The sequence below is a fragment of the Stegastes partitus genome, unplaced genomic scaffold (assembly GCF_000690725.1).
Source record: "Stegastes partitus isolate 25-593 unplaced genomic scaffold, Stegastes_partitus-1.0.2 Scaffold2274, whole genome shotgun sequence".
Taxonomy (NCBI): Eukaryota; Metazoa; Chordata; class Actinopteri; family Pomacentridae; genus Stegastes; species Stegastes partitus.
Genome location: NW_007580005.1, coordinates 21126 through 35524, shown reverse-complemented (window position 1 = coordinate 35524; position 14399 = coordinate 21126). Strand labels below are relative to the sequence as shown.

Sequence of the window (14399 nt, the reverse complement as noted above, 5' to 3'; positions counted from 1 at the left end):
TTAAGCATTAAAATATTGCTATGTCAACTGTTCAGCATTAATGTGCATTCACACGTAAATTTAATGCTTCTGAGACACTTGAAGTAATCAGAATATATATATATATACATATATATATATATATATATATATATATAGTCATGTATCTGAGGGTGGGGTTCATTTTTACCACGAGGCGCATGTTCATATTTGATCGGCTTAAGTAAACAGATCCATGTTCTGTGCTGCACTACGAGATTAAAGATCCAATACAAGAGTTTTTGCCTTGCAAAAGTTAGTTAAATAACTTAATCATATGTTTTTAAACAGAAAAGTGAAGCTTATTGCAGGAGGGACGCATACTTTTGTTGAGCTATTATAAAATTTAAAACAATGTGTAATAAAATAGCAGATAGGTAGGAACCTTTAAAAAGCACCAACACTAGTCAGCGAGTGGCTCACCTTGTGTTCACATTTCTGGTCGATGGGAAGCTTCATCCACTCGCTATCGTCCCCCATGGCGGCCGGTCGGGGGCTGGGCTTCCCCAAAGGTACTCAGCTGGAAAACAACAACATCAACACACAGAAGTTAACATTTCGGTGCGTTCGTTTTCTGCTGAAGACCTGCAGTCGGAGCGGCTCTGCTTCAACGCTTCATTAGAAAAAGTGTCTGTTCAGCAGAAGGCCTCAGCTGGAGAGATTCAGCAGCACCTGCACTGCACAGGAGCAAATAATTACAACTTCTGGTGACATAAACAAACGCACAAAACTGGTCCAAACTGCAAGAGCTGCAACTTTACACACGTCATCACCCACACAACATGCTATTCTGCTGTAAACACATGCAGATGCTTTTACTTTTCTATCATGATCAAGTGTTTCTGGTGACTTCAGGGAAAAGCTGAACATACGAGTCGAAGAGAATGCAATAAATTTGAATTGTGACAAAAATAAAGCCGAAATAGACGTAGGCAGTACATCTGTGAGCAAAATTCTTGTGCGGCTGCAATTAAAGTAACAAGTTTGGCTTCGTTTGTTTCAGATAAGATCAACTTTATTGATCCCACAACAGAGAAACTCAGTTCAATGGATATTACTACACAACCCGAGGAAGAAACACGTACATAGCTGCATTTAAAGCAATTTTCTGACCATCTGAGGCAAATTGAGGACACTTGTGAGCAGCTGGAGATCAACGTTTCACTTTATAACATCTGCATAAAGGCCGATTCATGCTTCACAGGGAACGCAAACGTACATGACATAAATTTCGTCAGCTACTGAAGTCTGTGCGGACTGCAAGCACATCAGATTTTTTAATGTATTTGAGAGAATATTTATTTCAATTTACTTTTTACTTCTTTCTTAGTAGGTTGCAGTGAGTTGCAGCAGGAATAACACATTTATTTCTATTCTTTAAAGAAAGACAGCCAAATCCAAAGCCATTCAGCAAACCAGTTGTTTTAGTGATCTGTATTCCTTATTTTGATGCACAAAAGACGAACTGTGACAACAAAATCGAGATGCATGCCAGACCATGATTTTTGTCTGTTGCACTCCTGGTGGGAAATTCTAAATTCTCCAGATATCCTGTGCTACGTCTGCCCACTGCGTTCAAAACACCTCAAGAAAAATAAAACAGACTGACACAGTTGCTGTATCCTAGAAACAAAGCAAAGTCACTGCCTCTTAGAAACATTTACGTGGTTTTCTGTGTTCGATATACGAAGCAATGCGATCAACTCTAGTATGAATATAATCACATTTTCTGTACGTGTTCAAAGTCCACATTGGTCAGTGCACAGGGATGCAAAGGCTATGAACTGGCCTTAACTTTACAATCATTTCTGACTATGGTGCAGAGGCCGTGAAACTGAAAATGCATCTCAGGAACATCCTGCTTCATGACGATGCTGAAAAAGTAGCATCATCAGCACCAAACAGGAACAATGGGTTCAGAACTATTTCATAAAATTGGAGTTATCTTGGAGTTTGTGACCAGGTGTTTCCTGTAACTCAGACATAAAGCAAGTCTCTGCAGATCACTGTTAAAATTACGACCATCTTTTCTTAGAGTGACACAGAAAAACTACCCAATCCATGTGCAGCATCTCGGTTCGACTACTGTGATTCCTCATTATCCTCTATAATGCCCTTATAACTCTCTGGAAATCCTCCAGCTGATCCAAAATGCAGCCGTAAGAGTTCTGACAGGAGCCAGCAAGACGGATCATATTTCTCCCATATTAACTTCTCCATTGTGCCTCATAGCACCAGATCATCTCAACAGAGCACTTTGCTCTCAGACTACAGGCTGACTTGTGGTTCCTGAGTTTCAGAAAGCAGATTGAGAGACAGATTCTTCACCCATCAGGCTCCTCTGCTGTGGAATCAGCTCCCAGTTTGGTTTCAGGAGGCAGACACCGTCTCTACTTTTAAAATCAGGCTTCAAATTTAACTTTTTGATTGAAGTTAATGGTTAGTGCTGCTCAGCTGACCCTGAACCATCCCTTAATTATGCTGATGGGGAACTTCCCATGATGCAATGACCAGCTCTGCTCTCATTTATACAGAAGCAGGTATGTCTGCTGGTAAGGAATAAGGAATTATATTAGGTTAGAGGTATTTTCAAGAGTAAAATGTGGTCAAATTTGGTCACAATTTTGAATATTTTAACCTCTAAGCATCAGTGTCAGCCTCATAAATCCACTCAGGCTCCTACTTAGATGTGTTGACTTTAAATACCTTCCTTGGGAATCGCCATAATATCATCTTATTGTAAGTCAAGCTGAATAAAACTATAAACTATGTTCCAACCAGAGGACATGCACACTTTTTGTTTCCAACATAAATTTCTTAACATCATTTCCAGAAGGAGACAAATGCACATTAAAAGTTTAAAATAAACCTCAACATTTTTCTGTCATTCAATGTGATACCACAGTTAGTCCTGGTGAAATATATTAAAAATGTCTAATGCAACAGACTATGTTTACCAGTTTTGGTATTTATGTGGAACAGAAACACAAGTTTGTAGAGTAATAAAGTGATTTCTGCTAGAAACGCTTATAAATCAGTATTGACAGACCTGTTAGACATGAAGACGAACAAGTAAGACAATAAACCAGCACACTGTACTTCCTAACCCAGTTTTTTCAGGGTTAAAAAAAAAAATGACATAACTAACGTTTTAGAACCACCGACGTCCTCACAGTTGAAGCGTAACGCAGCGTTTGAATGGCGGACCGGCCTCTTAGCTGCACACTGTCTTCTTAGTGAAGAGATTCTGGTTGAGCTGCTCCTGTAAGAGCCCTTCAGCAAAGATGCACTCTCAGTTTTTGTCAATAAAAAAAAAAGACTCATTTCTTGGTCTACTCACTCACATGCACTCAGCTGCACTTGAAAGCATAAGCATGTGATTGTCTAATGCACATTCAGGGAGGGGCTACCGGTTCATATTTCGCATTGATCCAGTCCAGTCTAGTAAACAGGCTGCAGGATGCCGTCAGCTTAAGGACAATCTTACATATAAACAAAGCAGACTGAGAAAATTTAGCTTTTTGGACAGATTATGGGCACACTGAGCTGAAAAAGTAGCCTTAACCATATGAGACAAACATCACAACAGGCCCCTGGATGAAGAAGACACCAAACTCTAATGGAAATGTGCCAATTTAATGTGACCTTAGTCATTTTTAAGGTACGAGACCTTTAAAGAATCGAGAAGCTAAACAAACAAGCAGAAGAGCAATTATAAGAGGTTTAAAAAAATGCTTCTTCTCCAGCTTAGACTCCCAGTAACAACAAACTGGTGGACTCCTACTTAACCCTTTGAGCCCTGGGCTATTTCTAGTGTAGCTGCACTACTTTTACTTTTAAGCGCTTATCATACATGCCGTATCTTGCCTTTTTATTACCCCCCCCAGATGAGTCTCTGCTTTCCAGATCTTACATCATCTAGTGTGATAATACTCACACACTTTTTGGTATTAGCCTTCACATGAAGGAGGAAAAACATATTTAGTATTATGAAATATTTATGTTTTAGCACGCATCTCACTATAAAATGCAAGCAGTCGAGACAAATTAGCGCAGCTTGTCTGGAAATATCAGAACCGTGATGGTACTTTTGACTTACAAATGTGGGTAAATATGTGATAATTGCCTGTTAAAATTAAAATCCGATAAACTCCATTGATCCTCACGTTACGGCGGTTAGATAAAAATGAAGCACAGTAAATATCAAGACAAGAAATACAAAAGTCGGACAAAGATTTTTAAAAAATGAGATAATAATGTAGATCTTTTACATGTACAGATATGGCATAATGGGTCATAGTACTCAAATTGTAGGACACACATTGTGCAGAATTGTACATAAAATATTACAAATAACTTGCTATTGTGGTGTTCATGTACAGTAGCCTGCTGCAAACCAGCAAAATCTTTGCAAACAAATGATATTAACATTTCTACAATGCAAGTTCATAAGCGATTCAAACGATAATAATGGGTGTAACTCTGATTTAATTAGATGTAAATTCAAACTTTACTTTCAACTTTTTGCCCCTCAGTAGCACTTCGGTGCACAGACAAGGACGAAAAGAAACGACATTGTTGGAAAGGTCAAGCTGTTCGTTTAATATGCGCTACACCTCGCTGCAGTAAATACGTCTGGAGTAATTCAAAGGGAATAATGGACGCCAATTTGGACGTGAAGTAGTGCGTCTGTCGGGCTCTGAAGGCTAAAGCGGCGTTTCGTCCCGCGGCCCACATTCCTACACAGATCAACATGCTGGGATGTGCAGGAACAAAAAGCTGTGTAACGCATTTATTATAAAGAAAGATTTCACTATTTTCATAAACCAAAATCACTCATTTGTCCCTCATACAAAAGGATCGATGACCAATTGTTTGTACACTCGAGTGCAGGTTAACCAAATAAATCCAAAATAAATGCTGATGTGGACTAGAACTGATATTAGGTGTGCATGCATAAGAATCACATCACACGTAGGCAAATTAACGCCAACTCATCATGTTAGAACTTGTGTGAAAACTTGCAGAGTTGTCATTTTCCACGACTGATTTACAAGACAAGTCTGACAGAACATTACTCTGATTTAAATGTTCTTAGGTACACTTATATATTTTTTTAAAACTGCATTTAAAATTCAGACTATTAATGTACAGGTTCATGTGTGCACAACAAAATGAGCGAGGAGAAGAAACTAAACACTATAAAGGAAGATTTGGTTGCAAAAAGAAACAAACATCACTCGTATGGAAACAGTTCAGCCACAGTTAGGATGATGTCGGACAAAAACAGCACGAGGAAACACAACTAATTTGTTTGCCCATTTAAATCAGCACAAAGCTCTGCATGACAGACGCAAAGCCACATCTGAACGTCATCCAAACCATGTCGGATGCACTTCTACACAAAATGCACCCCCATACTTCTAAAATAATCGATTCTTTCCAAATACAGTTTTTAAAGTCATCTGTATTCTTTCATTTTGCGATATATATCTCACAGGAAAAACAAAACCGCTGCTTTGTCAGTTTATCCCAATACTGTGCAGCACCGAACTCCATTTAAAAACGTGCTAATTTAACTTGACCTTGGTTATTCATCAGGCAGGTGCATAAACAGATCATGACTTGATCGTGTCTCCTTTCACGAGTCAGTCAGCGAGCAGCTGCTCTACAATTAAACACCTTTCAGTTTAAGAAATTGTCCTTCTCCAGCTTTCAGTTCTGGTAAAGCGAAACGGCAGGTATTAACCCTGCAGCCCACATTCCTGCACACATCCTGGCACAACATGCTGGGATATGTGCAGGAACAGACAGCTGTTCAACACTCACCAAAGAAAATCACACTATTTTTGACATAACTTCTTATACAGTGAGGCTGAACAATTAATCAAATTTGAAAATGTGACAATTAGCAAAATGCAAAGTCTGCCAGTTAGTACATTAAGCAGCATGTCTGACCAGAGTTTAAACTGTCTTGTCAGCAGCTCTACAAATTCATGTTGCCCTCTTTGTGTGACAGTCATGCTTTTATTGAGTTCTCATGTGCTCAAGTCCCATCACATGTTTTAAATCTATTATTTTTAGTGAACTGAAGCTTGACGTCAAATCACAATTAAATATTTCTCCTAAATCGATCAGCCTTGTTACATAGCAACACAGATCCAGAGGATTGATGACACATGGTTTGTCCACTCCTAAACTAAACCAGGCCCTGATGAGGACCAAAACAAGGACAAACGGGACCACCTCTGGGCCGTGTCTAGTTCATTATTTACAGGAGGTGATATTTTGATCTGACAACTAGCTATTGTCTCTTATGTGCACTAAACCACGAGTGGAGAACAAAGTCTAAACGCAGCTGTTCTTCAGGTACGATGGCCAACAGTCGGGCTGAATGATGTGACGAAAACAACTAATCTTGACTGTTCTGACACTTTAATATTTGACTTGTGATTTCTTCAAGTTAATTCAATATTGACTGTGTAACCAATTTCAAACACATGATGGAGCATTATCTCATGAGCGACCATCAAAAGCGTGACTTTCACTCGAGGAGGACGGCGCATGGAGCTGCTTGAGCGCGTTCATGCAACTAAACTTTGTTTTTTCATTCTGTTTCTTCATGCAGATTTGCATCTGATCCATCAAGACTTGGATTTAAAACCGATTATTTGTCCTGCCCGAGGAACAAAAACACTATGCAACAGTCACCAAAAACAAATATTTCTCTATTTTTGACACAATTAGTGAGTCCTGCTTCAATTGAATGTTCACTGTCTAACCAATTCAATGCATGTGATGGAGCATCATCTAATAAAATACAGTCAAAAAACTTTCACACAAGGAGAACAACAGGAATGTACTAAACCACCAACAAAACAGCTTACTGATTCATGTATATCCATGATTGCAGCAGTTGTGATGTGCTAACTGCATAGTTTCCAATCAAGATTTAGACTTAGAATAGAAAGCTGTGCAACACTCACCAATAGCAAATATTTCTTTATTTCTGATAAACTATATAGCAAAACTACTCATCTGTCTCACATACAGAGGATGTGGACTGTTGGTCCACTCCAGGACACGTTACCCAAATAAACCTGATGTGCACCTGAACCAGGATAAATCGGACCACCTCTGGGCCGATTAATTGTTCTCCCTTCAGAATGAAGACCTATGCAACCCACCAGAAACAATTATTTCTTTATTTTTGACACAGTAATATCTTACATAGCAAATGTACTCATCTGTCCCACATACAGAGGATGGATGACCTACTGTAGGTCCACTCCAGCACAAGTTATCCAAAAACACATGATTTGGACCAGAACTGGGTTAAACTGGACCACCTCTGGGTTTGTTATAGATAGTGAGGTGATACTTTGATTTAGAAAATATTAATAAGCTTTGGGTTCTTATGTGCACTAAGCTATGAGCTGAGGACACAGTCTACCAGAATACATTCAGATTTAACAACCAAACATGCTGATTATACTGTTTCAAACCGATTAATTGTTCTGCCTTCAGAATGAAAACCTGCAAAAACAAATACTTGTATGTCTTTATTTTTGACTCAATAACATCTTATATAGCAAATGTACTCAACTGCCCCACATACAGAGGATGGATGACCTACTGTAGGTCCACTCCAGCACATGTTAGCCATAAACATATGATGTGGACCAGAACCAGGATGAACTAGACCTGCTAAACTATGAGTGGAGGACACCACAAGATATGATGATCCAACAAGCAGAAGCATTCATTGTTTACCATTCAGTACATTAACTGACAGCACAGATGCAGCTGTCAGCCAGCAGCTCCCACTCTGTGTGTCACAAGCATGTCAGCTATGAGCAAGTGAATGAAGGAGGCAGCAGCAAACCGCCACGATCCTGCCTGAATTCTTCAACTCTGAAAATAAACACACCCTGAAGAATCCCTGAATCCAGACCCACAGTTTAGACCCGAGCAGCCTCCATGCTCCGCTACCCAGCAACTAGACTGCACCCTCCAACACACCCAGTCATCCTCCATTAGGTTAGCAACCCAAGCTACCAACTCCGTGTCTAACTAGTTGTCACCTGCCAGTCCCAGTTGGAGCAGACTGGGAGTGGTCAGCACCTTAACTAGCTGTTACTAGTTAAATGAGCGCCATTAACTAGCTAACCTAGCAACAGTCGTTGCTACGTTAGCAACGGCTCGTTCTGGTTAAAACCGCCTCAGCAGAAAAAAAAAAAACACCAGCAGCTCCGGTTGAACGTGTAGCTGGTTAGCATGTGTGCTAAAAACGAATTATTTCGCGTTAAACGTTCACGGCGACAGCTCATTGTTTGGTAACCGTCGCTAGCTGCTCTGAAACACGGCTAACTGCTAACCTTCCACCCGCGCCAACACAGCCAGGCCGAACAACGCAGTTCACCGCGACAGCTGCACAAACACAACCGGCCGGAACACCGGCTCCGGGCCGCACACCGGCTCCAGCTGCGCGAAGAAAATAAATTTAAATCGGTAGGGTACCTGTTTGCGTCTCCGGGAGACAATACGATGCTGGCAGCCCGGTTAGATGAGGCTGATAATGAGATCACCAAGCGGAGCCCAGCCGAGCTTTATACAGCTGCCACAAAGATGAGCACACTCAACTTCCGCTACAAAATAAAAGTCACAGCCTCACCTTCAGGGCTGCAGCTGCTATTCGATTAATCTACCCAGTATTAAAAAATGTTTTTCTTTTACCTAGAACTCGATAAATACGATTCATTTTCCACAAAAGTAGGGTAAGGGTTAGGGGTTAGTTCTTAAATTTCAACATTAGAAAAACAAACAAAAAGAGAACTTTTTATTTTTAAGTCCAGAGTGCAAGTCCAATTATCTATCAACCCTATTGACATTAAATAAATAAATAAAAAATCATAAGAGAGAGAAAGAAAGATGAAAAAATGAGCTTTTATGAATCCAACAGCATTTGCAAGATTTGCAGTAATTTTCTGTGTTACCAGCAAATGGGATAGTGTAAAAATATCAACAAAATAAATAAATAAACAAATATGAAATATCAGTGAGTATTGTTTATATTTTACTGACTTTTCTGTAAGTAGACTCTGCTGTGACTAGAAAATACTGATTGTGCACACGTTCTAGAGAAAAAGATCATACTGTAAATATTGTAATGTCAATGTTACAAACATGCACTGATGTCATAGATTACGCCAACTAAGTGTGTCGGCTCTATTCCTGTCTAATCCAAAGTAGGCCTGATTGACAGCAATAGCTTCATTAAATACATCAGATGCAAACCTGCATGAAGACACATAATGAAAACGTAAAGTTTAGTTGTAGGAACAAACTCCAAGCAGCTCCATCTCTTGTTCATGCTTGTCCTCCATTGCTCCCAGTGGCTTTAGTGCAGAACTACTTTATCCTTATTTATTTTCATGTATGTATGTAAAGTTTTTTCATTGTTGTGGTAACATTTATAATAGTATCTGTGTACCTTGTGAGTAGTTACATTGAAATTAAGGTGATTAAATTCATAATAAATCATTTTCTTCAAGTTTTTATAACAAATAGATTGTATTTTATACATCAACTTCCGGTCTTGTCGCTGTTAAATGTGTGCGGCTTGTTGCAGCTTTTTGAAATGACTCCAAGGGCGGAGAGACGGAGCAGGGGCGGAGACCGGGGCACCACCCTGAATACATCACCGCTGAGCACAATCAGAGGCTTTACATGCAGTCCGACCGCCTGAAGAATCTAATGCAGACGGAAAAACTGCAGCAAACACCGTAAAACCCGCAATTCTCATCGTTCTCATTCACATTTCACTCATTCACCATCAGTCTAACGGGCTTCCTTGTTTGTCACCAGACGAAGCTGTTGATTGGTCAGATTTGAACTATGGCCCGCCCCCAAAGTGTAACATTTTGTTTCTGATTGGACAAAGATATGTATTGCTCACTCCAGGTAGGAATGTGATTGGCTGATCTAAAATAATGCCCGCCCACTAGCCATCATAGTCTTTTAACTATAGGTTTATTTAAAGCGTTGTCTTTAAATATCCTCGTTTTGACTGGCTGCAGGTTTTTCCATTTAATTACAGTTGATATTATATTATATTATATTATATTATATTATATTATATTATATTATATTATATTATATTATCCAACAACAAAATGTTAAACTGTGTGCTGTCTCTATAGCTTTTCATCTGCAGTAACAACATGTTAACAACATGCTAACACTGGTCTTTTACATACAACATATAAAAACATACTAAACATTTAAAAATGTAATAATTGACATCCACTTAGGGTGAACTGACTTTTTTCAGAGTAGTCTGTCAAACCTGTTTGCTTTATACATGATCAGGCGGTGGTACATCTCGAGTATAAATTGTTTTTTATGACAATAAATGCTTTCCCATTTTCATCATTATTTGTAAATATTATTACTCTAAGTAATAATAATAATAATATATTATTATTACATCTTTTGTTATTTATCAAAGATGAAGAAGAAGATTACTATGATGATGATGACTGTTATTGTTATTATTATTATCATTATTATTATTATTATTATTATTATTAATATAACAGTAATAATAGTAATAATAACAATAATAGCGTTAAACAATTTTGATGTTTTTTTTAAATGTATGAAATGTATGTAATAATATATTACTTTTGATCAACAGCAACAATATTACATTATATAGTTTTGTTATTTTTGTTTATATTATTATTGACATTAATAACAACAATAACAACACTATATTTATATGTGGGTAAAACAAAAGAGGAACCTTTGTGAGGGGTGTTGTTGGAGGGGCTTTAATTAATGTAACTCACAACACCTGACGGTTTCCATGGAAGCCCATTTAGCGTATTTAGACTACAGTCATGAAATGATGAAACTGTGTACGTACAGTTTATAATGCACTGATAATTACACATTTATAAAGTATTTATTAATGATAATCGCAGCGGTTTTCCGGCACAATGAACCGCTTCAGTCCCTCCGTCCCCGCTGAAGAATACCTCGGTAGGTCCTGCGGTGTTAGCCGTGCAGCTAGCTCCTTAGCTAACACTGAGTGTGTCTGTTTTCATTTGTTGTTTGTGTGTTTGTTTGTGTTCCAGCGGACAGTAACGTGTTGTTCTACCTGAGTGATGCTGTGACTCAGCTGCTGGAGCATAAAGAGGAGTACACCCAGTTCGGGGTGATCCGGTACTTCGCTGAATAGTACGTACACATCCAGGCTAACAGCTAGCAGGCTAACTGTATGTAACCCACATATATAAAAACAGCAGGAATAGTTTAAACATTAATTGTTTTTAAGGGTTGTCAAATGCCTTAAGCTCGTTGAATTCTTGAATTAAAACAATCAGGATACGTTACCTCGTAATTATGGCGTAATAACACATAATCAGGATTAAAAATATATATATTTTGTTTTTCAATATGAAGCTAAATATCAGTAAGTCAAGTGTCTAAGTATTGTAGAAAATGTCAAGACTGAACTGAGGGAAACAAGAGGTTTAATGCTGTCATGGATGCAGTGTCATGAGCCCTGTGTTATATTTGTATCCATTTATCAAAACTAAAAAAGATAAATGAACTATTAAAAGCTTAGTTTTTACTGTTGAATTTAATGGACTGACAGCTGTCCCAGAATTATGAAGAAATGCTAAAATCATTCTACAACCAGCGCTGCTCACACAATGTCATATCTGGTGCAACATAAATGCTTTACAACCTGTGCTTCATGAATATTTTATACATTTAAAGGCTGTGCAGTTTCTGTTTTTTCTACATATACAGCGATCTGTACAATATCAGTATTTTTAGTTTCCATATTTTCTACTTCTTGTTGTTGTTTTCCACATCCAGAGAAATCTGTGCAACATCAACAGGCCTTGTGTATATTTCTTGTTTATTTTTATGTTTCTACTGATGTCTAGACATGTTTGCACTGCCTCTTTGTTGCTATAACTCTTCAGGTTTCCCTGCTGCAGGATTAATAAATGCTGAATTCCCAACCTGTCATAATCATGAGATAATGTCTCCAGTTTTTGTTGATTTTGTGGATGCCATGCGTTTTTATTTTCCAGTAAGGGTTTACAAAGGTTTTCAATCTTTTTCCCTTTTTCCTAATTTGTCATCAGGGAACAGAAGTCTGGCTGCAGCTTTACTCTGCAGGATGATCTGACAAACACTGTATGTTTTCCAGACGACTGCAGCACTGAGTGTGTAACGTGTGTGTTTGTAGTTTCAGCAGCGTGAAGAACAGCAACCACGTCCTCTTCAGGGAGTTTAACTACATCAGAGCGACTCCTCATAACAGAGCTTCCTTCATCAGAGTCTTCTGGAGATGCTACAGACAGATCGGGAAGAGCGGAGGTGAGAGCTGCGACAACAAGAACATTTACACTACAGTTAGTCTCTGACACCACAGTACGTCCTCTGAAGTTTTTTTGTTCTCACTGCGTAGCTGTTAATGCGTACCTGGAATGACAAATTTGACTTGACTTGAAATCTGGTCTACAAATGTCATAAAACGGACAAAAGCCTTCCTGTTGTGTTCTGCAGCTGATATGGGTTCTGTTTCTCGTTGTGTTGCAGATTTACTGTCCATGCTGGAGTATCGGTCTCTGCTGCAGCTGCTGTGTCCAGACTTCCCAGTGGAAGTGGTGCAGAGTGCAGCAAGGTGAGATTACCTCTCAGTAATAAGTTTCATTAGGTCAGGTGAAGACAAGATTAAAGACAAAGGCCAGAAAAAATATTCAAACTTGTTGCTGTGACGAGTTTGTCCTGAATCAGACAGTTAAGAGCAGGTGTGAATCAGTTCACTGCTGGTTTTAACTGCTTGTTGTTTTTTTGTCCTGTAGGATTGTTCTGATGGACGACGCCATCGACTGTCTGATGTCTTTCTCTGACTTCCTTTACGCCTTCCAGCTGCAGTTCTACTACCAAGGTACTGTTTTTTTCCCCCTAAAGACACCATTTGTCAGCCAGAAACTGTAAAAACAGCAAGAATATCAACTTTCTGACAGTCCGTGAACTACCCATATATGTCTCAGCCAGAAAAAAAATCAGATTTGAGCTCAAATTTGTTATATTTCATTTTAAACCACTTTGTTCTGTATGTCTTTTTTAACTATTCACAAAAAATAAAGCACCATGTTTCGTAAAAAATAAATCAATCAATAAATAAATAAAAAAATCTGGAGCTCCACAGTGCAACAAAATGTCTGCAAGTTAAGATGCTAACTCTGCTAGCATGTTGTCGCTGACAGACGACAACTAGTGCAGCTAAACACATTTCTGGATAAAAACATGTACTGTTATGGCCCTGATATACAGAATAGAGTTGCTCAAGTAGGTTCAACTTTACTGTCACTGTGCAGATTACAACGAATTCAGAAGCAGCGCATACCAGGAACTGAACCGTGTATACGTTTGTGTAGAACACTGCAGAATGTAATGTGTCCGAGGCAGCTGAGGTATAGCTGTAAATCCAGACACTACATGGATCCAATTAAAACCAGATGTGCATTGGCCGGGAATCGAACCCGGGCCTCCCGCGTGGCAGGCGAGAATTCTACCACTGAACCACCAATGCTGGATGAGCAGCAGGAAATACCATATTTGGAAAAAATGTCAAGTCAGAACTACATTGAAGGAGGCAGGTTTTAGTTTAAAAGTAACAAGACACAACATGACCTCAAAAATGAGGTGAAATGATCAGAAAAAGGCCACAAAGACACAATAAATGACCACAACACATCTACCAATGGTCACAAGCTGTAATCCAACACACTGTAATGAGTCTGTGATGCAGGAGGAGAGGAGCTGAAGGATCACATCATCGTCCTCTGGTTGTGTTGTTGGTGTTTTTTTTTGGTCACATCCATTTTACCTGAAGAAAGCGTTGCTGTATGTCTGCTGTGACCTTTAGTGGACATCGTGTGTCATTTGTCTGGAGAACGTGTTTTAGCTTTGTCTTTTTGTTTTCAGTTTGTAGATATTTTGGGACCATTTGTAGAAACGTAGTTATTTTCTTTGAGGTAATTAGTCAATATGTTGTGTCTTTTGTTTATTCGTGATCCTCTTTATAGACTTTATGCTTCTTGTTGGAGTCATTTGTGTTCATCAGTCATAACACGACATGCTGTTTGATCCAGTTAAAACTATGTGTGTATTGGCCGGGAATCGAACCCGGGCCTCCCGCGTGGCAGGCGAGAATTCTACCACTGAACCACCAGTGCTTCACGTGCTTCAGTATTGCAGGCACAAGGAGGAAACAGGACTCCAGCTTATGTAACAGTAGCTGATGCTAATGCTAATGCTGCTCTGTGTGTGTGCTGCACGTAGAAACA

General features: G+C 39.0%; 2 protein-coding genes and 2 non-coding genes across 4 annotated transcripts in view; 1 reads left to right on the top strand and 3 right to left on the bottom strand.

The window, feature by feature from the left end:
* The window catches only part of ckap5 (cytoskeleton associated protein 5), a gene marked incomplete at its 3' end in the record, with an annotated part of 39613 nt that extends 30988 nt beyond the window's left edge, over positions 1–8625 (bottom strand). The window contains exons 1-2 of the mRNA XM_008304636.1: positions 8539–8625; positions 442–538 (exon numbers count right to left, since the gene is read on the bottom strand). Coding sequence (XP_008302858.1) covers positions 442–498 — 57 coding nt within the window. The remainder of the gene's footprint in view (positions 1–441; positions 539–8538) is intronic.
* A 2250-nt stretch (positions 8626–10875) lies between these two features.
* cstpp1 (centriolar satellite-associated tubulin polyglutamylase complex regulator 1) overlaps positions 10876–14399 on the top strand; it is a 13817-nt gene continuing 10293 nt past the window's right edge. Inside the window, exons 1-5 of the mRNA XM_008304635.1 lie at positions 10876–11064; positions 11160–11262; positions 12290–12420; positions 12643–12727; positions 12909–12994. Coding sequence (XP_008302857.1) covers positions 11022–11064; positions 11160–11262; positions 12290–12420; positions 12643–12727; positions 12909–12994 — 448 coding nt within the window. The 5' untranslated portion in view covers positions 10876–11021. The remainder of the gene's footprint in view (positions 11065–11159; positions 11263–12289; positions 12421–12642; positions 12728–12908; positions 12995–14399) is intronic.
* On the bottom strand, positions 13572–13642 carry trnag-gcc (transfer RNA glycine (anticodon GCC)). The gene has a single exon. It is a non-coding gene; the product is annotated as a tRNA-Gly (tRNA).
* trnag-gcc (transfer RNA glycine (anticodon GCC)) lies at positions 14218–14288 on the bottom strand. Its single transcript has one exon. It is a non-coding gene; the product is annotated as a tRNA-Gly (tRNA).